Here is a 24,564-nt window from a genome sequence, read left to right as displayed (position 1 = left end):
AAGTGCCAATGTACTGATTAAATGTTGTCACTTATAAGGTGGTTATTACGAACCACTGCAGCAAAGAGACTGTAGCAGAATGCCTCAGAAAAGTGGTTAAAGCAATACACATCTACTGGGATCTGTGACGCTCTCAAATGGGAGAAAAATGGTCTAATGGACTAAATACAGAACCTGAATCAAATGCCTCAGTTCTAATTACAGCTCTGCTAGTTTTAGGTTTAATTAGTTAGAGATTGTAAAGCTTTTGTGTGATGTGAGCTGCTAAGAATTGTTTGTAGAAATGAACAAATGCTGCATGGGATTGGTCAATATCAATTGCTGGGGAAGGTTAAATTTACTAGGTTCCCTAACCATGCTAAAAGGCAGCAACAAGCTAATTTTGGCTCACTCTGCCCTGCTAGCCTGGGTTTTTGACATTAATGGCAGATATGCTTGCTGAGCTGAAACAGAGGTCTGATTTAATTCTCATAAGATTTGTTTAATTAGATCTAATTTAAAATTACCCAAGCTCTATTAGAAATAGTAAACATGATTTCTTCTTGTGCTCTTTCCACCATTGTGGGCAGACAGCTATTGCCTGTCTGTTGTGACACTATATACTGCAAATCAAGAGCCAAAAGACAGAATTTGCCCTATTGCAACAAGTGAAATCAAACCAAAAAAAATGACTTTTGCTAGTATATTTCACTCAGTCTATTATTAAACAAAAGTGACATTCTTAGACTAGAAATGCTCATAGAGATGGTATATACACCACTTGCTGCCCTTCTCCCCATCACCACCACGTGCATTCTAAAAAAGTCATCAATTGATTTTCAAATACAGCTGGTTATACTGACACTTAAGCAAGGTACAAACAATTACATGGAGCCTTGATTTTTGGGTCCCTGCATTCTGCACTGATTTATCAGCCCTCGCATGCTTAATCTCCCTATCAACCAACTGGATCGTAGAGGCAGAATACACCTCCAATCCCTGAACTCATCCCCTGAACCAGAATCTAAATGGTCACAGCCCAATTTCCCCCTTCCTCTCCATCAGACTCTCGCCTTAAATAAAAGCAACTACCTAACCTAAGTTTATGGGAATGACAATTCCCCATCCATCAAAACAGTTGCATGAAGGAGCATTTTCCCATAAACTTCACTACATTCCTGGTGTGTTCTTATCACATCAATTTATCCTTTGCAACACTAGTGATGGACAAAACATAGCTAGATATAACTTGAGTCTGTCTGAAGTACACAGGGGCAGGCAATGTACAGTATAACAGAGACTCTGTTGGGTTAAGCCAGCTGAACTGCACCTTCATCTTGATGGCAAATCATTTATCAGAGCTTGCAGTCTTCCCTTCTAGTTCCGCCTATGGCTCCTTCCTCATCAAACATATTTATTACTTCTGTGTGCTGATGTCTGTCAGTAAGCTGTGTGACAATCTGCAGAACACAGAGGCACAATGATGCCTCATGATACAAAAGAAATATTTTGGGATGAAGGAAGAGGGGTGGTAGGAGAAAGAGTATTTACTCCAGAGATTCTTTGTAGGTCAATGTCACTATTTAGGACCCTGGAATCATCTGTAGCTAAGCAAATGAAGATAATGATAACAATAATCAAATGTCATGTTTCAAGGCATAACCTAAGTACCTGCATGGGTTCAGGAAGTTTGTTTGTTTGTGTTTGTGTTTGATTTGTTTGTTTGTTTGGGGGGTGGCCGAGCACATGGTTTCAGTACTTTATTATATCTCTTTTCACCTTCCTCAGACATATTCACTATTAGCCTCTACTGGTTGCAAGGTAGAGGACAAGATGAACCAAAGGGCTGGAAGTTAGGAGCCTAAATACTTTTGTGGATCTGGGCCCAAGGTCTGATCCAGGAAGGCAAATCTTATGGTAAATTCCTAACGTAAGAATGTGGAGAGCACCTGCATGCAGGACATTTGTATTCTGTCTCCTGCGGTCTAGTGGCTGAATAGTCTAACTGCATCTTTTATTTAGATCAGGTAGTCACTGAAGAACACGCTGGGAGCAGCAGTCACATTAGGAAGCTCTGCGTGTGTGTGCGTGTGTGCACCTGCACGTGGTGCTCCTGTGTGATACAATAGCAAAAGTTCTGTTTGTGCAACCTGTTTCCATATGTTCCTTTTCCTGACTCATCTGCATTTATGCGCTCTATATAGTCCACATTATATTTCAATTCCTGGGACGGAACACACTATAGTGGAGTTACTTTAGTGTCTTTCCATATATTTGACCCCAGGGAATCAGTTGCACCATAGAAATTATTCAGAAATATGAGTTTCTGTTAATATAATTTATATGTTTTACTTTTTCGACCCTGCAACCCGCTTGCAAGAAAAACTTATGGGAGGCGCTGCAGTACTGGGCCTAAGCCCAAGATGAATCACTGAAATAAACAATGATCTTTTAGCTGAAGAAAGAAACCTAAATGTCGAGTTACATTTTTAGAAAAATGAATGCTGTTGTCTCAGGAGCAAAATACCATTATGCTGATATTTTAATGGACAATTTGAAAATAAACTTCAATAAAGGATTTCAAAACATTTAAGTTGTTTCTTGATATTCCAAAGTTATTCTACTTCTGATCTATACAGAGAGGGTCAGTTGCTATAGCCTTACTCAGACAAAGTCCAGTTGACTTCAGTGGGAGTTCTGCCTTAGTGATCTCTGTGTAGGACGTGAGAGGAGACTGTAGGATTTATCTCTTACTGGAATAAACTAATCAGGTTATTGTAACATAGGCACCACTCCTATGTTTGTGAAAATGTTTACATTTACTATGTTCCATGCAGGTTCTGTCTATAATCAAATTCTGTCACAAATCTAAAAATCTGAATCATTTAGCATAAGTTGTTTGAATTTAGCACAACATCAATTTTAATTTTACAGGCTATTGATTTGAAATCGAAGGAAAATGTCTATTAATAACTGTGAACGACATATAAAGCACATATGCACAGGAATGAATATAAAACCTCATTAGAATTTATGACATGCCACGTTTCTATCTAATGGCTCAGTGTCCTCAGAACACACCATGTCTTCTGAGTAGAGAGTACTTTGCAGGTTTCCGGTGTTAATCTCAGCAAGGGTTATATTTCTTAGTACTTGCAGACATCAGCAAAGTAGAAGAGCTTGTGCAGCATATGGGGTTGACAGTCACTCCACTATAAATCTAAAGATGGACTATGACAGAGATATTACAAAGTGATTGAACATACTATAGTGCTCTCCTCAACAAAACCCGATATAGTTAGTGATTTAGGGCATTTAAAACAGAAAACAGACCAAAATGTCTTTGTGTGTGTAAGTGATGTTACCCTCTATTGGTTGAACCACCAAGAAGACACAGGATCTACTACTATTGTTAATAAGATACCTGTCATTTAGGAGTGGAAGGACAGGGGTTCAGTCTCCATCCTCAAAGAGGGTATGTATGAAAGAGGTTTATGTACTATAGTTATCTCTGTAGTATACAGATTAGTTACACATGCTGTCATTTATTCACTATTTGCTAACTGTGGTCTCCATTTAGAATGACATCAAGATTTCATATTAGTGAGTAAAGCACTAAAATGGGTAGTCTTAATGGTGCAAGTTATTAGCATGATATGCAAAGTCATAATTCAGCCATGCACCTCCCAGTAGCATTGTGAGCCTAGATCCTTTTGCAGCATGCTGCGAGATTACTCAAAGGAGTGGGGCCCTGTAAAAAAAAATCATCCATGCTCACTCAGGCTGCCAGGAGAGAGGTGACAAGTACTGAATTAAAATCCACAGCATTAAAAAGTCAACTCTTACCCCCCCTCCACACACACACCTCCCAACAGTATTGGAGATACTGACACTTTTGTCTGTACTTTAAAAAGGAAATGAGCTGGCAACTACAGCTAATGAATGACATTTGATGGCAGCCACTGTACCTTGTGCTATATCACATTATGGTCACAAAAGAATTCCTTTAGCTCTGCAAGCACACCATACAATACAACCCTCCCATCCAAACTTTCGTGGACCTTCCTACTATACAGAGTTAAAAGACAGTGTACAGAGTTGGAGTTTCCAGAATGTGTTCCCACAAATTGACTTTTTATATGTAATAATCCCATTGGTCCAGATTCTGATCCCAGCTACATCAGTGTAAATCCAGAGTAACTCCATAATGTCCATGTAGTCATTCCAGATTTACATTGGTGTTCCTGAGATGAGACTCTGGTCCATCGTTCCCAGGGAACAGTTTCAGTTTAAGGACATGTGCATAGAATATCCAATTAACTGTGAACACACAGCCAAATATTTAGATTATGTTATCCAAATAAGTTCGTATTTTACTGCCTTATTAAAACAACATTGTGGACTGTTTATTTGTTTCTTAAATTTAACAACATACAAAGGCTGTAGATTCCCCCCGCCCTCCCAAATGCTCTGCCTTTAATTTAAACACTAGATATTGCAGTCTCACTTGGCTTTGCTATCTAAATAATGATCTTTTTGTGTTGTTATATAAAAGTTTTAAAATATGACTTAAGAAGAGAACAACTCCAGAACCCATAAACAGAAAAGGAGACATACTGCATCTGATGCACAGTCCTAATTCTTCTTTAGACCTTTATCTTTCCCTGCCCCCGTCCAGTAATCTTTTGTGGAAGATTGTCCACTTCCACACCAATTCATGTCTCCCTTCTTCAGGACTCAGTACTGTATCTATATTCCTTCGGATGGCTGGACATGACTGCAGCCAGCAATTACGACACCCTGATTGATCTCTTTTGCTATCGGCTTGCCTATTCACCCTAATGTTACACTTGTGACATAGTGTCTTATATGTACTTGGCAGTAATATTGTGAGTGTATACAAATTGGGAGGCTTGGTTGCAAGTCCAGAAGGTACTGAATGGGGCCTCTCATTTTTTACTTAGGGCCCAGCAAACAAAGGGAGGAAAACATGTTTTTAAAAAAATTAGTTATTTACCTCATCAACGTGCCCAACAGCTCCATAAATCTTTGCAGTTTGTCCAATGAGGCTTGGAAAACTCTCACCAATCTCTTTCAGCATTGGAAGAAAACTGGTCAATGTTACCGGTTCATAGCCTGATATTTCTATCAGTATATTTAGGATAATGTCATTATGGTTAGGGTCTCTTAAGTGACCAATTAGAAAAGGAATGCATTCTTTTAGCACCTATAAAATAAAAAGGGAAAATGAATCACAAATATATTTGTAATGGAGCCAAGACAAATACTGCATATGGCAGTGATAAAAGAGCAATTAGATTTTGATTTTGAACTATGCAATCCATTTTTGTAATATTAAAGATTTTCCACCTGTGACAATCTTCACATAGCGCTCCCACTCAGGTCAAGGGGAGTTCAGTTCCACACATGGAACAAGTGTGGGCTATTGCCTTAACTTCTACATACATAACTGCAACATTTCATAATTAAGGAAATGCTTAACTGGTGAAAACCAAAACTTTCTCCTTTTGCTAATGCTATGTTTTATTGATTAAAACAATTTGCGAATCTTTCCAGTGAGGCAGTAAATTAAGGATTTGTAGAAATTCTTGCTTTCCCCAAGAGACTGACTAAAACTAGTGGCTGAAACAAAGACAGGAATAAGGGACAAGATCCTCATCTGGTGTGAAATGATGTAGCTCCATTTTCCTCAGTGTAGCTACAGCAATTTACAGCAGCTGAGGATCTGGTCCTTAAAACTGTGAAAGATCCAGTAAGCAGTATGCAGTATGGTCAGCTACAGCAGCATCAATATTCCAGTATGTGCATGTTACTGTATGACTATTAAGTGTCTATCAATATATATCCAAGTCAGAGTGACTGTTGTCATATATTTCAGAGTAGCAGCCTTGTTAGTCTGTATTTGCAAAAAGAAAGAGAGTACTTGTGGCATCTTAGAGACTAACAAATTTATTTGAGCATAAGCTTTCGTGAGCTACAGCTCACTTCATCGGATGCATTCAGTTTATGTGATCACACACTACCATTGTAATGCATGTATGTGATGAGAAGTTGAATGTGACTGTTTCACTGGTGCATGAACTCTGGAGAGTTACTGCTCATAATAAGGAAAAATCAATACTCTGTCAACATAATGAAGATGTGCTGACAGTATAAGCTGTTAGTAATAATAAATAATACTTAGCACTTATGTAATGTGACATAGCTTCAAAGCACTGTAGAAACATGCAGTAGTTTAAAGATGGCCATGGTCGAGCATAGATAGTTACATGGATCTGGATTGAGTAATAAGGGCATGATCCTAAGTCCACTGAATTTATTGGGAGTCTTTCCACCATCTTCAGTGAACATTGGATCAGGTTTTTAAAGCATATTTGTATATTTCTTGGTTTAGGCATCATCTTTTCACAATGGCTCATCCCATTTTTACTAGGAAGTGCATGACATACAAAGCAATGTAGCACATAACAATGACAGTATGAATCATGTGAGGAAAGTGTTTTGACTCACAAGCAATGGTAAAATGGGACCCATTTGACTGAAAAATATCATGTTCTCAAAGGGAGTTACATTTCCTCTGTAACTGTATATTTATTATATGGTTTCCTTGGCTACTGTGGGGGCGGTATTAAACTACTGTTGATTTTTATGAAGATTTATTAAATGTGTGCTCTGTAAAGTAGCCAGCATTGTACCCAGTTCTAATGTTCTGTGCCTTATAAGTGTCATGCTTGTGTAAGTAGGTGTATCATTTTCAAAGCACATGTTTTGCTCTAGTTACACTCCTGCTCACTCATATTCTGACACTAGTTCATTTTAACTAGACTTTAAACATTATTTAAGCCTTTTTCGTACATCCTTATCTTCAAAAAAGAAATGTAATTATGAGAAACAATACATAACTGCCAAAGGAATAACCAAAAGTGGTAGGAAATTTTAAGCTAAAATGAGATGAGTCAGGGTGGATAGTCTCCCATTTTAGATTCTTCATCCCTGGCCAGATAACAGTGCCAGCTTTAAATACCCCCAATAAATCTTTTCTGACAGCCTAAGGCAGCCTGTACAGATTCCATTAAACTTCCATGGACTTAAATTACAGTAATTAAAGAACATTTGCAAAAATCTGGCTCTTCGAAGGTTTTTTGCAAATATGTAGTATTTATAGCAGCATATTATAGCAGTATATTTATATTATGTAAAATAGTTACATTACATTCCCTAACTCAGTAAAAATATCAGCATTCTGAACATTTTCCTGGCAATTTGACCATCTCTTTAGCAGAGCTGAGCAAATAATTGGCAAAAAGTAATTTATTTGACAAATTCAGTGTCCTTTTCTTCTTGCAGAATATCCATGGGAAGGTAGTAATTTCCTTGCATTTTTTCAACCAGCGTCTCATAAATTTACTACATGGATTGATCATAAATATTCAAAATTTGAGCTGTGTTGCTTAGTTGTAATTGGTTGAATAAGCAGCATGGTGGGGTTCCTTGCCTGTCTGACTGAGTGAACAAACGCGTCCAGCACACACATTTATCCATTTGAATTTAAAGTTCAATTTCCACAAATATTCATCCAGATCACTAAAGTGTGCTTTCCAGCACCATTTTTGTAGGTAAACCTCTACTGCTCAAATGTTTTCAGAGAGCAAACACAAAAGAAAGTGTGGCTGAAGCAAATTCATTTACCAAATCAAACAAATAGTTGGACAAAATGTTTGCTGCATTGTTTGAGCTTTAGTCCTGTCTAATAGATTTTCAGTGTGGGGGTCACGAACAGGTCCAACAGGGTCAGGATCACCTTCTCTTTCTTTATGGCTACTTGCAGAGAGTCCCAAAACCCTTTCTGTTGTCACATGGGAGCCTCCTGGTATGGGAAAGGTTGAGAACCACTGACCTGGTACATGCAGTACATGGGACATTTTACTGTACTGTCAGGATGTTCTGAACAACATAAACTCTCCAGAGAGTGAATAACCTTATTCCACTGGCAATGTCTGGTATTATACATTTACCTCAGGTTGCTTTCTCCTTGCCACTATCTGAAATAGCCTTAGAAGGTGGTGGTGTTCTGCTTGCTCTAGCTGAGACATCAGTGCCACCAGCTCTGTCAGATGGTTGTTAATTGGCTGTGGCCGCTTTTCATACACAGAGGGCAACACACGCAGCAACATGGAATTTCCTGTTAACAGAGTGAAAATAGAGAAATCCTGAGAAATATGTTTCAAAGCTTTATCTGCCATCTTGGCCTTTCTGATACCAACATCCCTATAGCTAGATACCTCCATACCGGTGTGGCATGTTAACAACTTTGAATTTCTGAGAATCATGGGGAATACAGAAAAACAAAACAAAGTCCACAGATGTACAACATGTATATTGGATCAAGAAACCAAAGAACAAATTACTGAAGGAGGAATTTCACTAAGTGAAGCAATATGGGGAAAATAGAAAACATTTCCTATTAATCATTATTTTCAGCCTTGAGTACAAGTACCAGTAAATGAAGACTGGCTGATGAGATCTCAGATTTGGGTGATATTTAACTGAGCCCTAAAAGACAGACAGAGTAAGTGTAGTTTTAAATGAATCTGAAACAGAATGCACAGTAACTATTTTTCTCTTTTGCTGAGAATAAAACACTAAAACAAAACAACCAACATATGGAAACAGTATCTGGTTATTTAAAGAAGTAAACGAGCATGAAGGTGAATTTGAACATAAGTGGTTAGGGTGCCATTTCCAAATGTCAAAGGGAAGAGATGAGAGAGTCAATCAGAGAGAGACATGCAAAATACTCTCACACATTTTCTAGTGTTTGAAGATGTGCCTGCACAATTTAATTTGAAACCAAGTCTCATATAGAAATGTATAACATAACAAGCTATACATGCCGGTCTTGGAATGTTTAAGTTGCATTTGCATGACATATGGAAAACATCTGCCTATCACTATATAGTATGGATCCACTCTCTAAATCCTTTAAAGTATTTAAAGTCTCTGTGGATTTGGTTTCCAATAGGAACTGGCATATTGGCCTCCTGCTTTTTCTCCCATTTTAATTTGTGCTTTGTAGCTATGGAAGATAAACAGGCCACTCACTGGATAGTAGAAATGGTTCATATGTGTTAGCTGAAAAGCCAGCAGTTAATACACTTTTACAATATCAAACTCACGAAAGACACAGTAAAAGCATAATCGAAAACTGACTATGAACTAAAAAACTAAAATGCAACTTTGAACAGCCTCAGGGTTATTTTTCATTGTGCCAGCTTGCAACCACCCACAAAGGCCATTACACGCACAGAGAATAGCTCAATGCAGCACCTCCAGCCATGCCCCATCTGGCCCCCTACTCTGGAGTGGAGGTAGCATACAGCTAGTTACATCAGTCAGGAATTCTTGGTTTCCCATATAGGGCAATTTTAAGAGAGCAGAACAAAGGGGACTTGGCAGGGTCTAGGATATTACCCTATAATTATTCATCTGTGGTTACTGAAGATTTCTCAACCATCATCAGAAGTGATATGTTTTATATCCATCATACACACTAGGAAAATGTAAATCCCAGCTTGGTATTTCCCTCTCTTCCACTCTTGTGCAGCTGGAGGGCCACCCAACTTTCACTTTCTGCACCAGAGTTTGTTTCATGTGGTCCATGCTGTAAATGTTTGTTAACCAATTTGGAATCCTTCAGGATGAAAGGTAATAAGGGACAGTCATAAGAGAAAGGTATTTGCTAATGAATTATCCCAAAGGAATCAGCAGACAGAGGGACTAGTTCAGTTTTGGGTCATATTCTATCCACAAAACTCCCACAGATATTAGCATGAGATTTCAAAAGCACCTAACTCATTTAGAAGCACAAATCCCATTGTAAATTAATGGGAGCTGTGCTCCTAAAACAGTTAGGTGCTTTTGAAAATTCCACCCAGTTAGACTTGCACTGCAGATTAAGGGCTGCATGTGGCCTCTTTATTCTGTAACAGGCATACAGCTAAATACCAGACAATAAGGGCTACCTTTAAAAGTGATGCATAACATTGAGGAAATTGACCAGTATAGCTACAGCTGAATACCTGGTACAACTAGGCTGGTCAGTTTCCCTGTGTAGACAAGTCCTTACATGTTGGTAAGTGGCACTAGCCCAGTTTCAATTTACATAATGATGGGCCAGAAGAGGACAAGTTATACTGACTTAAACTTCCCTAGATTTACCCTTGAGTTTGAATATGAACCTACATTTGTAATGATTAGTGTAAAGGAGTGTGCCAGCCTGGTGCTCACTTTTGTGGCTAAAGTTGGCACTGCAGCTTACTTTCTCCCAGGTGAGCATCAAACCTTCCCTGTAAAGGGAGCTGGGAGGTGAGAACCAAAAGTGACACACTGATAAAAAATAAGTGTGTTCCCTTTAATCAAGGGTAATAGCAGTTCAAGTGACCCTTAACTCACAACTCCTGGTATGCAAACTCCTCAAGCAACGTCTCTGAGTCTTCACAATGTGTATGATAATAAGGTGGGCCATTTCCTGCACAAATCCAGGTTTTCTCACCCTCCGCCCCCCCCACACACAAACTCACTCTCCTGCTGGTAATAGCCCATCCAAAGTGACCACTCTCTTCACAATGTGTATGATAATCAAGGTGGGCCATTTCCTGCACAAATTTTGCACAAATGGACCACCTTGATTATCATACACATTGTGAAGAGAGTGGTCACTTTGGATGGGCTATTACCAGCAGGAGAGTGAGTTTGTGTGTGGGGGGGCGGAGGGTGAGAAAACCTGGATTTGTGCTGGAAATGGCCCAACTTGATGATCACTTTAGATAAGCTATTACCAGCAGGACAGTGGGGTGGGAGGGGGTATTGTTTCATGGTCTCTGTGTGTATATAATGTCTACTGCAGTTTCCACGGTATGCACCCGATGAAGTGAGCTGTAGCTCACGAAAGCTCATGCTCAAATAAATTGGTTAGTCTCTAAGGTGCCACAAGTACTCCTTTTCTTTTTGCAAAGACAGACTAACATGGCTGTTACTCTGAAACCTGTCATAAACAGACAGATATCACAGTCATTGGTTAACCGTATGAATAAGGCATTGGAAACAAAACTCATGTCCTTCCATTCCATAAAACACAGGCCTCTCACATAAGATACTTTCCATTAACTCTCACTATTAGCACATTGCTCTTCCTCTGAGGCCTCTGGCTGCTGGTGGGATAGACCATTCAAAACTGAGAAATGTTTGGGCAGGACTGACATTCCATGCAGCCAGGGCTATTAAGGGATCAGACTGAATGTGAATTTGACAGTTTTGGTGTATATAGATAGTGATGTTGCTTTGTCAGAAAGGCTCCTTCAAGGTAAGACGAGGATGTTAAAATAAAATAGGTTGGAAGCTAAGCTAGGAACAATGATTACTTTATCTTGCATCCTTCTGTTGCTTTTTCTGCTACCCTTCTGTAACCCATGGGCATGAAAGTGACACCCATTTTGCATAACCATGGAATGCCAAATTGATGCAAGTTATGCTCTTTTACCACATATGATCATTTATAACCATTCTCTAAGTATTTTATACCCAATGTGCCACTTACACCATCATTATGTTACCATTGAACTTGACTTGAAGGGAGGACACTGAAACAATAAATGGTTCAAACACTTTGCAAAGTGTATCTGAGTAGTTTTAGACAGACGAAGGTAACCTATCTACCAAAAGTTTCATATAGCACCTAATAGTAAGCAACAGTAATATCTAAGCACTGGATGAATAGCTAATCCAAGAGTAATCCACTTGGGGTTTTTCAAGTTAATAGAAAAATGTTGGTATTGTATTTTAGCATAAATAGTCCAATCATACAGCTGCTAAGCTAAAGTTACTTCTGAAATAAAATATTTGTAGTGACGTTACAACACATTTCTATCTAAAACAATTCCAGCTATTTTAATTTTTCTTCCAATCCTTTCATGACCACAGAGCTTAACTTTAAAAGGAATTTGTAAATAGGTAGGGCACAGAACTCCTTCCATTACAAAAGGGATGTAAAATAGCACAAGATAGTAAAATGCTTATCCTGCTTGTATCCATCAAATTCACAGTGATTTAGTTCCCCTTGTTCTCTTCTGTCAATGCTACCACTTCATGTTACAGAAGTCTGGTCTCAAAGGAAAAGTCACAGTTGCAAGAGCAGTTTTCCCCATTCTTTCCCCTCCTCTCGTTAATCCACCCACACTGTAAACATTTAAGGCTCAAGATTGTGCAACTTGCACGCCTCCCCCTACTCCTATCCAAAAAAATAAAAGTCAGAAGCACTCTTCTTACAGCCGTGGCACAAGCATTACTCATTCATTCAAGATCAGGAACTCCAGGAGTATTTATTAAGGGCTTTCTGTATCAGACTCTAATAGTCTTGTCTCTGCTCAATTCTGAGAGACCTTTAACTCCAGAGGACTCAGAGACTTTTAGGAAACAGCTGGAGTATGCTGTTTCAAGAAATGCTTTCTTTGACAATTCTACTTTGTGCTTTCTGGTCTTCCTCCTCTGCTTTGAACAATGAGGACTATGATCTCATGTACCTGAATTTCGAGAATGAAATAGAAAGTATAGTTCCTGCTACTGAAGAAAGTAAGTGGATTTAAACTATTTTTGTGTTATTAAACACAAGATAGCAGTTTCTATAAAAACCAAAGATAAGCTATTTAAATCACTTTCTTTGTTACTTAGTTCTTGTAACAGTTATTGCTAACATACCATTTTTCAAACAAAATGAAAGTGCTTTGTAAAAGCAGATTATTTAACACAGACAAACGATGCAAATACTTTAGCATGTCCCTGCAAAATCTCTCTATACTCCTTATTTTCCAGTTCTCCCTTCTAAAAGAAATGTTGGAAATGTTGCTCTGATTCTTAGAACAGCTAAATTACACATTGCCTTGTCTTCTGTTTTAATTCATAGGGAAAGCACTGGTGGTTTAGAGACCATAGGCAATAAATGAAGAGAGATTTTATTAAATAACTCCTTTGTTTGAAAAAAAATGAATGAAGAGAAATATTAACATCTGTGTCTTGTACTTCAGCTATTTCATGTGACTGTCAGCAAGAGCCCACGAAATGGGACAAACTCTTCATCATGCTTGAGAACTCACAGATGAAAGAGAACATGTTGCTTCAATCCATTGATGAAATCCTTAAGGTGGAACTGCAAACTCTACGAGCAGAAATGATCCAGTTTGTGGCTAATTTTGCTGGCATGTGTACCACCACCATTGAGACAGTCACCTCCCAAGTCTTGTCACAGGTGGACCAAACACTGATGAGGAACAGAGATCATATTCAGGAGTCCAAGACGCTTCATGAATCTGAGCAAAGAAAGATTCTTGAAGAGCTTCTGCAGCTGAGCCTCAACGTGTCTAACAGACTCACCCAGCTGGAGAGTGTTTGGCAGAGGACAGCTAAAGTGGAGACAGGTTTTCAGCCGCAAGATAAATCCAGTTACATGGGCAGAGGGGACAATTTCATTTTGAACTCTCTGAGGGAAGAACTACAGAAAACAAGAGCTGAACTAAAAGGATCGCAAAAGTGGGCAGCTCAGCACTTACTGCCAGCTGGTAAGTCTATGCCAGGTAGCATTTCTCAGAATTCTCTCTTTTAATACCCTGTCCAGAACAGCAATATTCAATATCTCAGCTAAACATTCCTACATCAGGGCATGACCGTAAAGAGACAGTTAGAAACAAGATGTGTGTGCAGTGGGGAAACCCACTAAGCTCTCCATAAAAAAAAGCTGGCCGGCTTTTCAAATTTGGGGACCAAAGAAGAATCTAGTCAAAGTTATTATTAGAGTAAGTCAACTGTGATGCTGAGGCTAGGAGAGGCTTCCAGACTAAGGCTGTGACCAACGAGCAGTGGACATATTTTAATAGACTAACTTGTGAAATCTTGATGTTTTCTTGCCCTTCACCTTCCCAGCTCCAGATTTCCACCTTAGTTCACAGAAAGCTTTCATTCGCTCCATATACTGCCAATCTTTACTTTTTCTAACCCAGCTGCTGCATCCTTCTCACCAATTCTAGCTGTGAATTGGAGCAGATGTAGACCTGAAAGCACACGGACAGTGTCAATGGGCAACATCTAATCAAATGTCATGCTTCTGGACAAATACTGATCACCCATGGTGGGTCAGGAGGGAACAGCTTTCCCCATGTATCTTGTATATAGGGTTTTTTCCTTCTTTTGAAGTATGATGTAGTGATGGCAGTTAAGGTCTGGATACCATGCTAGATGGACCATGTGGACTGAGCTAGTATTTCAAATCCTGTGTTCCAGGCTTTCCATACACCACTGTATGGTACCTGACTGAAATAATTAGAGAAATGTAGGGATGGAAGAATAGACCCCCTATATATTAATAACTAAAGAGGTGTGTGAAAAATTACTACCAACATACCACAACTCTTTCAAATATAAAGCTCAATCTATTGAATATCTATAATTCCACCTGTTATAAATATTACCAATATAATGATTTTATGGGCCAAATTTTCCAACAAGGACAAAAGGAGCATGGTACAAAAATGCATGCCCATTGGAATCACAAAACCCCATATTTGTGTGTGCATATGGGAAGTGTGGTGTGCAGTTACACAGTTTGTGCTAGTGAATATACAGTGATGCTGCAATGTGAGTTCTTACAAAAGTAAGTACCTTTTGTAGGCACACCTCTTACAGCTTTGAAAATGTAGCCATAAATGCAAAGAGTAATTCACACCGGAACCTATTAAAATAATATTAAGGCATTTTATAACCTTGAACAAAATGTATCCTATGATGGTAGACCATGAATTCAGCTTTAATTTAGAATAGCTTTGTAAGCAGAAGCAGGGAAAAAATAGGATATAGTGTCATATTAATATATGTCAGGGAGGGGAGGGTGACAGGGGCAAGGATTACACTGAAAGAATGCAACCAGCAATATTTTCCTTTTGCTTGCACAAAAATGTTGTCTTTTTCAGAATTAACATGATGGTTCAGCATTATTCAAGTCTATCCCACAATATGCCAAACTCATACTACGAAACAAAAGTGAAACCTCTCAGTCAGTTTTCATTTTTGCATATTTGTACCAACCACAGAGCATTTAACAATCACATTCCAAACTCAGTTCCACTGGTGTAAATCCATAATAACTCTATTGACTTCATTGGAATTACTCCTGAATTACATCTGTGTAATTGAGGCAGACTCTTCTCTATATGTTTTTACAGAAAAAATCCTAATATGATATAGAATAGTAATTAAATATAGAAATACTCCGTAGGTCTCTCTGGAGATCTTTTCCAAGAGACTTTTCAGCAACTGGTTTTGATTTCTCACATCTTGAATTATTGCCAGACCTACTCTTGAGGGATTTTCTAACCACACTTTTGTTGTTCTTCTATGAAGCTGGTTTTAATTTTGTTTAGCCCTCGATAATAAAGCCAGAAAGTCTGCTCATTAAAAAGCTGTTTCAAGATAGTATTCCTAATATTTTTAAGTAGTGTCTATCCACAGTTGCCTCCCCACCATATGCCCCCCGAAAAAAGCCAATGAAAAAAAAATTATTGTGCTGAAAGTTCAAAGAAACCAGCATATGAAATAATGCAGCAGTCTAATCCTGGAAGGCAGAAAGAGTCCTTCATTCATGAAAGCAAAGATTTTAAGACATATTTTAGACATTTTAGCTTCTATTGCTTGTTTAAACAGGAAATGAGTCAGCTTAATTGTAGAAGGGGCCTCTTTTACCTTAAGTCAACTGGAATATTAATGTACCATATATTAACTAGACAACAGTATCAAGAATGTCAAATATGCCTTTATTATCATTAGTTACTTTTCTTTCTTGAATGGATTTCTGTTACTGGCCATCACTAATCTAATTTTTGTTATCAACATACTGATCATCACTGATTGGAGATGGGAGAAGAGCTTCTTAAAAAATGGATCTTTTCAGTTTATTTTATATTAATTGATTTTGGGGGCCCAATTTAGTGCAGTTGAAAGTTAATGACTAAAAGAATTAAAGCAAAGTTCGGAGCAGGCAGGCAGTTTTGGAAGTTTCTCTGCATGCCTCTGTCAATGGTCCCCACACATGCCTGCCTTTCAACACCTATTGCTCCAGTCCACAACACCTGTGACAAATTGTGTGAAAATATTATGGTGTGGATAGAAACTCACAAGGGACTGGGATGAGCGCACTGAGCTTGGGAACTAATCAGGATTTGAATCTAGTCTGAGTAGGTGAAATGTTGTTCTTGTAATGTATTGTGTGCCAGATTCTGTTCACAAGTACATCAGTGTAAATCTAGAATAACTCCTCTGGTGTCAGTGGAGTTGCTCTGGATTTACACTGGTATAACTGTGTTCAGAATCTGCATGGTAGGCCTCTTTGTTTCCGCTCCTTTCAGGATACACTTTTATGCAAAAATATTAAGTAATAAACTACAGTATGTTTTCACTTATAATTGTGTTTATCTGACTCATAATGTCTTCATAGTATATCATATTCAGAACATGGGAAAATTTTCAAAAGCATCTAAGTGATATAGGAGCGCAGGTCCAATTTTCAGAAGTGACTTAGGCACTTATAAGCCTAAGTCTCTTGAAAGTCAATGGGGTGTAGGCTAGTATGTCACTTAGGTACTTTCCAAAATTGTAGCCATTATCTAATATGGTAATAGACTGTATTGCTCTTTATAATGCATATAGTATGTGATCATGACTATCCAATGCCTGGGTTTCACAACTATGGAAGAAATTTCCAGCCATTCTAACATTAAGATGAACCTGTAGAGGCCACTGAGTTCCTCCCATGCCAACAGCATTGCTGTTTCCATGACAATGTATTCCTAAGGAGAAAAGAACACTGAGGCACTGGAATAAATTGCCTTGGGAGGTTGTGGAATCTCTATCATTGGAGATTTTTAAGAGCAGGTTAGACAAACACCTGTCAGGAATGGTCTAGATAATACTTAGTCCTGCCATGAGTGCAAGGGACTGGACTAGATGACCTCTTGATGTCCCTTCCAGTCTTATGATTCTAAGGAGAAAAAAATACAGAGACTAAAAAAGAACACACATGAAACAAAACGTGTCATAAACAAAGTATGTCATGGGCCCGGGATGCTGTAAATTTTTTATAGCCACTTCTTTTGGAAGACCTGTCTAATCCAAGCAACCCCATGGCAATAAAATGTTCAATGCATTCATTCTATCATCTATTCCTACAACATACTGTATGGTATTGGGATTTTCAAAGGAGCCCGACTCCCTTTGGAAATCCCAGCCTAAAGAGGTAAATTTATGTCAAGAATCCAAACTGTGAATGTACAAATACTTCACCTTTTACTGAAATTAGCTGGGGTAGAATAATACTTCTAATTCTGTTTTTTTCCCCTAGGGTGTGAAACTGCAATTTTATTCCCAATGCGTTCCAAAAAGATCTTTGGGAGTGTTCACCCAACTGTTGACATGATGCTCCAATCCTTTACTGCCTGCATTTGGGTCAAAGTGACTGAGGTGCTGGACAAAACGATCATATTCTCCTATGGCACAAAGAGAAATCCATATGAAATTCAATTCTATCTCAGCCATGACTCTGCGGTACTTGCTGTAGGTAGTGACCAGAACAAGTTAATTGCCCCAAACACAATTTCTCCTGGACAATGGGCTCACTTTTGTGGCACTTGGAGCTCAGACAATGGGACCATATCATTGTGGGCAAATGGGGAGCTTGTCGCTACCAGCTCAGAAACAGCAGAGGCTTATATAATTCCAGATGGAGGAATTTTGCAGGTAGGCCAAGAAAAGAATGGTTGCTGTGTTGGAGGTGGTTTTGATGAAACTTTAGCCTTTTCAGGAAAACTGACTGGCTTTAATATCTGGGATAGAGTTCTCAGCAATGAAGAGATAACAGCGCGGCCTAGAGCAGAAGATTCATGTAATATCCGAGGCAATGTTGTTGGGTGGGGAGTCACAGAGATTCTGCCACATGGAGGAGCTCAATATGTTTCCTAAATACTGAGAAACTAGATTCTGAACCAAAGAATGAACCAATAGGTACAAACACACAGAGCCCTACAGCCCTGAGTGTCTAAATTCTTAAATAAACCTCAAGAAAAAATTGTATTTTAGCTTACAAATGAAGCATTGTAGAGATTGGATTTGATCTCTGTCTGCTGTCCTGGCCAAACACTGAAAAAACACATCAGAGAATGATATTGGAAATGCTGTTCTTAAATATAGATAAACTGCTATCTCTCCAGCTGTGTTTTCAGATTCATAGCCAATGAGAGCTATTTGTAGACACTTGAGAGCAGAATTTGGCTCTTGCATTCATTGCTAAACTAAACACATGCAAACAAATAGCTGGAACTGCTTTTATAGAACTAACATAAGACGGTCGCATTTTCTGGGGTTCCCCATTTGTTGCTTTCATATTGCTAATGCCACTCTTACAGACGAACCATCTGAGACTTATAAAGTAATGTTTGTTTTTTATTACTCTTTGTTACTGGTATGTACACTATCATAAAGTAGTGCCTTGTTCAAAACATTACTTATGCTATGGATTGACCTAACGTATGCCTAGACATAGTATTCCCCATAATAATCCAGTGTTACCCTTTGAGAAGATGCAGCTGTATTATATTGTAAATGAATTTTGTAATAATTTTATTGAAATTATTTTTGTAAAGTTGTCTTGTAAATAAAATACTTTATCAAACTGATACTGCCTACAATTTCTCACAAGGATGAACGCTGACAGTAATACAACATTGTATTCTGGTTTTCTCATCAAAAGATTTGTTTTTATTCACTATGTAAAAGAGTGTACAAATATCAGCATCTCACACAAAGGGCCTGACACTGAGGGACCTGAGGGGTGATGAGTACCCAGGGACTTAATGCTAAACATTTGCCCAGGTTAGGTATCCCTTCCCTGAAGGCAACCAAGGGGATGGACAACCAAGTTGCCCTTCACAGGAGACCAAGGTGTCCTTAAAGAGGCAGATCCCCACAAAATCTGTGTCCAGATGAAGTTGTCCTTGTATAGCTTCCCCCAGAAAAGGGGGTGTCCAGTCTGGAGAAATCCCTAAAAAAGATGACCACCATATGCCCAATGCTGCCATTGTTAACACCCAACATTCACACTGAAGTCAAGGCACCTATTCTGGAAGTGTTTACACAAGGTCAAAATTCAGTTAGAAATCCAAAGTAACTGACTCCACTGAAACCAACAGAAGTTTTGCATTAGTGAGGATTGACTAACAGCTTCATAAGGACCTCAGGATTAGATCCAATGGGAACAGAAGGTGCTTGGCACATCTCAGGATCAAACCATAATTTATTACTCAATTTACATATTAATGTGGGAAATAAGGCAGTTTGGGTTCACAGAGAAACTTGTCTTTAGTTGTGATCCACCTGGGTTTTCTCCCCAAGTTTCGCTTTGAGAACCACATGTGATTGTACCCAAAATTCAAAGCAAAACTCAGTGTGAACAATGAAATCGCACCCAGTTTTTTGATGAAACAATGGGAAAGAGTAGGAGTTTCTCATGGTTTCAAGGTAAATACAAACTGACCCAGGTCTATATGAAACTGGCTAGGTTTGTTCAAAAAGTCATGAACTGAGGGTGTTACACGTTTGTACCTGAACCCACGAAATGAGAATGACCATACTGGGCCAGACCAATGGTCCATAGACCCATATCCTGTCTTTCAAAAGTGGCCAGTGCCAGATGCTTCAAAGGGAATGAACAGAACGGGGCAATCATCAGGTGATCCATACTATTGTCCAGTCCCAACATCTGGCAGTCAGAGACTTAGGGACACCCACAGCATGGGCTTGCATCACTGACCATCTTAGCTAATAGCTATTCCTGGACCTATCCTCTAATTCTTTTTGTAATTCAGTTATAGTTTTGGCCTTCGCAAAATCCCCTGGCAGAGTTCCACAGATTGACTGTGCATTGTGTGATGAAATACTTTCTTTTGCTTGTTTTAAACTTGCTGCCTATTAACTTCATTGGGTGACCCCTGGTTCTTATGCTTTGTGAAGGGGTAAATAACACTTCCTTATTAACTTTCTCCACACCATTTATGATTTTATAGACCTCTATCAAATTCCCCCTTGGTCGTCTCTTTTCCAGCCTGAATCGTCCTAGTCTTTTCAATCTCTTCTCAGATGGAAGCTGTTCCATACCTTTAAATCATTTTTATTGCCTTTCTCTTGTACCTTTTCCATTTCTAATATATCTTTTTAGACTTGGGTCAACCTGAACCGAACATATTATTCAAGATATAGGCACACCATGGGTTTATATAGTGGCATTATGGTATCTACTGTCTTATTATCTATCCCTTTCCTAATGGCTCCTCACATTCTGTTAGCTTTTTTGACTGCTGCTACACATTGAGCAAATGTTTTCAGAGAACTATCCATGATGACTTCAAGACTTTTTTGTGGAGTGACAGCAGGTAATTTAGACCCCATCATTTTGTATGTATAGTTGGGATTATGTTTTCCAATATGCATTACTTCGCATTTATGAACATTGAATTTCATCTGCCACTTTCTCGCCCAGTTTTGTGACATCACTTTGTTACTCTTCTCAGTCATCTTTGGACTTAACTACCTTGAGTAATTCAGTATAGTCTGAAAACTTTGCCACCTCACTGTTTACCCCTTTTTCCAGATCATTTATGAATATGTTGAACAGCACCAGTCACATTACAGATCCCTGGGGGACACCGCTATTTACTGCTCTCCATTTTGGAAACAGACTATTTATTCCTACCCTTTTCCCTGGTCTTTTAACCAGTTACTGATCCATGAGCGGACCTTCCCTCTTATCCCATGACTGCTTACTTTGCTTAAGAGCCTTTGGTGAGGGACCTTGCCAAAGGCTTTCTGAAAATCTAAGTACACTATATCCACAGGCTCCTCCTTGTCCACATGCTTGTTGACCCCCCCAAAGAATTCTAGTAGATTGGTGAGGCATGATCTCCCTTTACAAAAACCATGTTGACTCTGCCCCAACAAATTATCTTCATCTATGTGTCTGACAATTTTGTTCTTCACTGTTGTTTCAATCAGTTTTCCCGGTACTGAAGTCAGGCTTACCAGCCTGTAATTGCTGGGATCACCTCTGGAGCCCTTTTTAAAAATTGGCATCGCATTAGCTATCCTCCAGTCATTTGGTACAGAAGCTGATTTAAATGATAGGCTACAGACAACAGATAGTAGTTCTGCAACTTCACATTTAAGTTCCTTCAGAACTCTTGAGTGAATACCATCTGGTCCTGGTGACTATTACTGTTTAGTTTATCACTTTGTTCCAAAACCTCCTCTAATGACACCTTAGTCTGGGACAGTTCCTCAGATCTGTCACCTAAAAAGAATGGCTCAGGCTTGGGAAATCTCCCTCACATCCTCAGCCGTGAAGACTGATGCAAAGAATTCATTTAGTTTCTCTACAATGGTTTTATCGTCCTCGAGTGCTCCTTTAGCATCTCGATCGTCCAGCGGCCCAACTGGTTGTTTAGCAGTTTTCCTGTTTCTGATGTACTTTAAAAAAATTTTGCTATTTCTTTTTGAGTTTTTGGCTAGCTGTTTTTCAAATTCTTTTTTGGCCTTCCTAATTATATTTTTACATTTCATTTGTCAGAGTTCATGCTCCTTTCTATTTTCCTCACTAGGATTTAATTTCCACTTTTCAAAGGATGCCTTTTTGCCTCTCACTGCTTCTTTTACTTTGTTGTTTAGCTACGGTGGCACTTTTTTGGTTCTCTATGTTTTTTAATTTGGGGTATACATTTAAGTTGAGCCTCTATTATGGTCTCTTTAAAAAGTTTCCATGCAGATTGCAGGGATTTCACTTTTGGCGCTGTACCTTTTAATTTCTATTTCACTAACCTCCTCATTTTTGTGTAGTTCCCCTTTCTGAAATTAAATGCTACAGTGTTGGGCTGCTGTGGTGTTTCCCCCCCTATAGGGATGTTAAATTTAATTATATTTATGGTCACTATTACCAAGCGGTCCAGCTATATTCACCTCTTGGACCAGATCCTGTGCTCCACTTAGGACTAAATCAAGAATTGCCTCTCCTCTTTTGGGTTCCGGGACTAGCTGCTCCAAGAAGTAGTCATTTAAGGTGTCAAGAAACTTTATCTCTGCATCCCATCCTGAGGTGACATGTACCCAGTCTGTATGGGAATAGTTGAAATCCCACATTATTATCGAGTTTTTTTATTTTAATAGCCTCTCTAATCTTCCTGAGCATTTCAGAGTCACTATCACCATCCTGGTCATGTGGTAGGTAATATATCCCTACTGCTATATTTTTATGATTAGAGCATGGAATTACTATCCATAGAGATTCTATGGTACAGTTTGGTTCATTTAAGATTTTTACTTCATTTGATTCTATGCTTTCTTTCACATATAATGCCACTGCCGCACCAGCATGACCTATTCTGTCCCTCCAATATATTTTGTACCCTGGTATTAATATGTCCCATTGATTATCCTCATTCCACCAAGTTTCTGTGATGCCTATTATATCAATATCCTCATTTAAAATGAGGCACAAGAGTTCACCCATCTTATTATTTAGACTTCTAGCCTTGGTATATAAGTACTTTAAAAACTTGTCACTTTTTTGCTGTCTGACATTACATGATGTAATTGAATGGGACTTTTTTTTCATTTGACTGTTTCTCATCAGACCCTACCTGTATTTTATCATCTTCCATCCTCTCCTCCTTACTAGGACACAGAGAATCTCCGTTAATAGATCTTCCCCTAAGGGATGTCTCTGTCTGAACACGTGCTCCTCAGCACCTGTCAGCTTTCCCCCAGCCCTTAGTTTAAAAACTGCCCTACAACATTTTTAATATTAAGTGCCAGCAATCTGGTCCCATTTTGGTTTAGGTGGAGTCCATCCTTCCTGTATAGGCTCCCCCTTTCCCATGATTCTTAACCCTTGATAGTGTGACTAAGCATATAATTATTATTCGCATAAAATTCAAAAGCCTTTTTGAACCCAACTAAGCTCATTGTTGCAATAATATTTTGTGGCAATGACTTTCACGAGTGGACTCGGCACAGCCACTGAAGCCTATGAGCCGCATGAGAGGGGAATGAAGGTAGAGGTTGGATACAGCGGGAGGGAAGCAGACTCATGACTAAAGGAAGGGAGAGAGCTAAGAAAGGCTTCTGACAGTGGCAGAGAAGCAGGTGAAGGACACAGAGCGGAAGTGGAGGGTGATGGAAGAGCGATGCTAGGTAATTAGCTGAATTTGTCAAGGAAGCTTCTATATTAAATGTTGGTATCAATGAAAAGTAAGATTAGAATTACGGTGAACCTTGGAGAAAGCCTCCTTCAAAGCAATTACTATTTGTCACTGGAGTCATGCATACCTTCCTTGTCCTGAACTGATTTTTCTATCTATTTCTCATACTCTTTAGATCACATGATGAAAAAAGGCTTTGGTATCCATTTCTGCATATTACTGTGATACTAATTCCTGAACACTATACAACTGCCAGATCCTTTCTCCTAGCAGTAACACAAAAGCAATAAGATGGATTTCAGACAAGGTAATTTTCCTTTTATCTTGGAGTTTTGTGCCTCCTAGTACACACACACATACACTGTGGTATCTAGTACAGCGGTTCTCAATCTCTTTCTTTTGAAAGCCCACCCAACATGCTATAAAAACTCCATGACCGGTGGGCGTCTCTGGGCTTCAGCTGCAGGGGGAGTGACGGGCTTCTGCCCCCCAGGGTGCAGCTCAGGAGCCCTATTGGATGGCGAGCTCAAAAGTTTTTGCCCTGCAGGGCAGGGTCTCAGTGCTTCTGCCCCTTGGATCAATGGGATGGCTTGGTGCTTTAGCCCTGCAGGATGGCTTCTGCCGGGGCTTGCGGCTTCTGCCCCACAGAGTGCTGGTGCTTGGGACTCCAAGCTTCGGGCACCAGGGCTCAGGGCTCTGAGTGGCCCAGCGTGGTAGACCCCCTGAAATGACTCTCAGAACCCAAGTGGGCCATGGACCCCTGGCTGAGAACTGCTGATCTAGTGGACAGGTGTTCTCCTCACATGGCTTATTCTATCTACAATCTAATTGCTTTGAGATCAACTTCTACCACCACCACAATGTATCTGCATTAAAAATGTTCAGTCAGTTGCACTACAGACATTGATTAAATAAAATTCACAAACAATCTTTGCTGTGGAGCAAACTATGAGATTCCTGGGTCAAATGTCATCCCAAATAATCTGCTCTGGACCAGAGAACGCACCTCCACATTGACGAGAACTCGAGACCTTCCAGTAAGCTTTGCAAAGCCAACAACTCTGTCAAATCCCATCTCTATATACTTTATTCCATTAAATATACTTTATACATTAATATAGTAGAACAGTTAAAAATAATTTGCAAGAAAATCTCTTCCCCAATGCCCTGTTCCTAACTAAGTCTGACATGCCATGGTTCTGGAGTAGCCTTTCACCTGGTACCACAC

At 39.2% G+C, this 24,564-nt stretch overlaps 2 protein-coding genes across 19 annotated transcripts in view; one reads left to right on the top strand and one right to left on the bottom strand.

Moving 5' to 3' along the window:
* The window catches only part of VEPH1 (ventricular zone expressed PH domain containing 1), a 186,993-nt gene that overhangs the window by 132,142 nt on the left and 30,287 nt on the right, over positions 1-24,564 (bottom strand). For 16 of the 18 annotated variants that reach the window (XR_012160753.1, XR_012160752.1, XM_073359569.1 and 13 more), the window contains 2 exons: positions 8,016-8,182; positions 4,997-5,206 (listed from right to left, as the gene is read on the bottom strand). Coding sequence is in view for 16 of the 18 variants with exons in the window: in XM_073359569.1 (XP_073215670.1) it covers positions 4,997-5,206; positions 8,016-8,182 (377 nt within the window). In the remaining 2 variants the exon portion in view is untranslated. Of the gene's footprint in view, positions 1-2,935; positions 3,211-4,996; positions 5,207-8,015; positions 8,183-13,943; positions 14,100-24,564 lie in introns of those variants that run through there. The other 2 variants (XM_073359581.1, XM_073359583.1) reach the window with 2 other exon arrangements.
* On the top strand, positions 12,350-18,737 carry PTX3 (pentraxin 3). Its single transcript, XM_073359584.1, has 3 exons — positions 12,350-12,627; positions 13,080-13,610; positions 17,438-18,737. Exons 1-3 carry the CDS (start codon positions 12,483-12,485, stop codon positions 18,052-18,054), a joined length of 1,293 nt encoding a protein of 430 aa, XP_073215685.1. The 5' UTR covers positions 12,350-12,482; the 3' UTR covers positions 18,055-18,737.

This window comes from Lepidochelys kempii, chromosome 9 (genome assembly GCF_965140265.1).
Source record: "Lepidochelys kempii isolate rLepKem1 chromosome 9, rLepKem1.hap2, whole genome shotgun sequence".
NCBI classification, from domain to species: domain Eukaryota; kingdom Metazoa; phylum Chordata; order Testudines; family Cheloniidae; genus Lepidochelys; species Lepidochelys kempii.
This window is presented reverse-complemented; position numbering and strand designations above follow the sequence as displayed.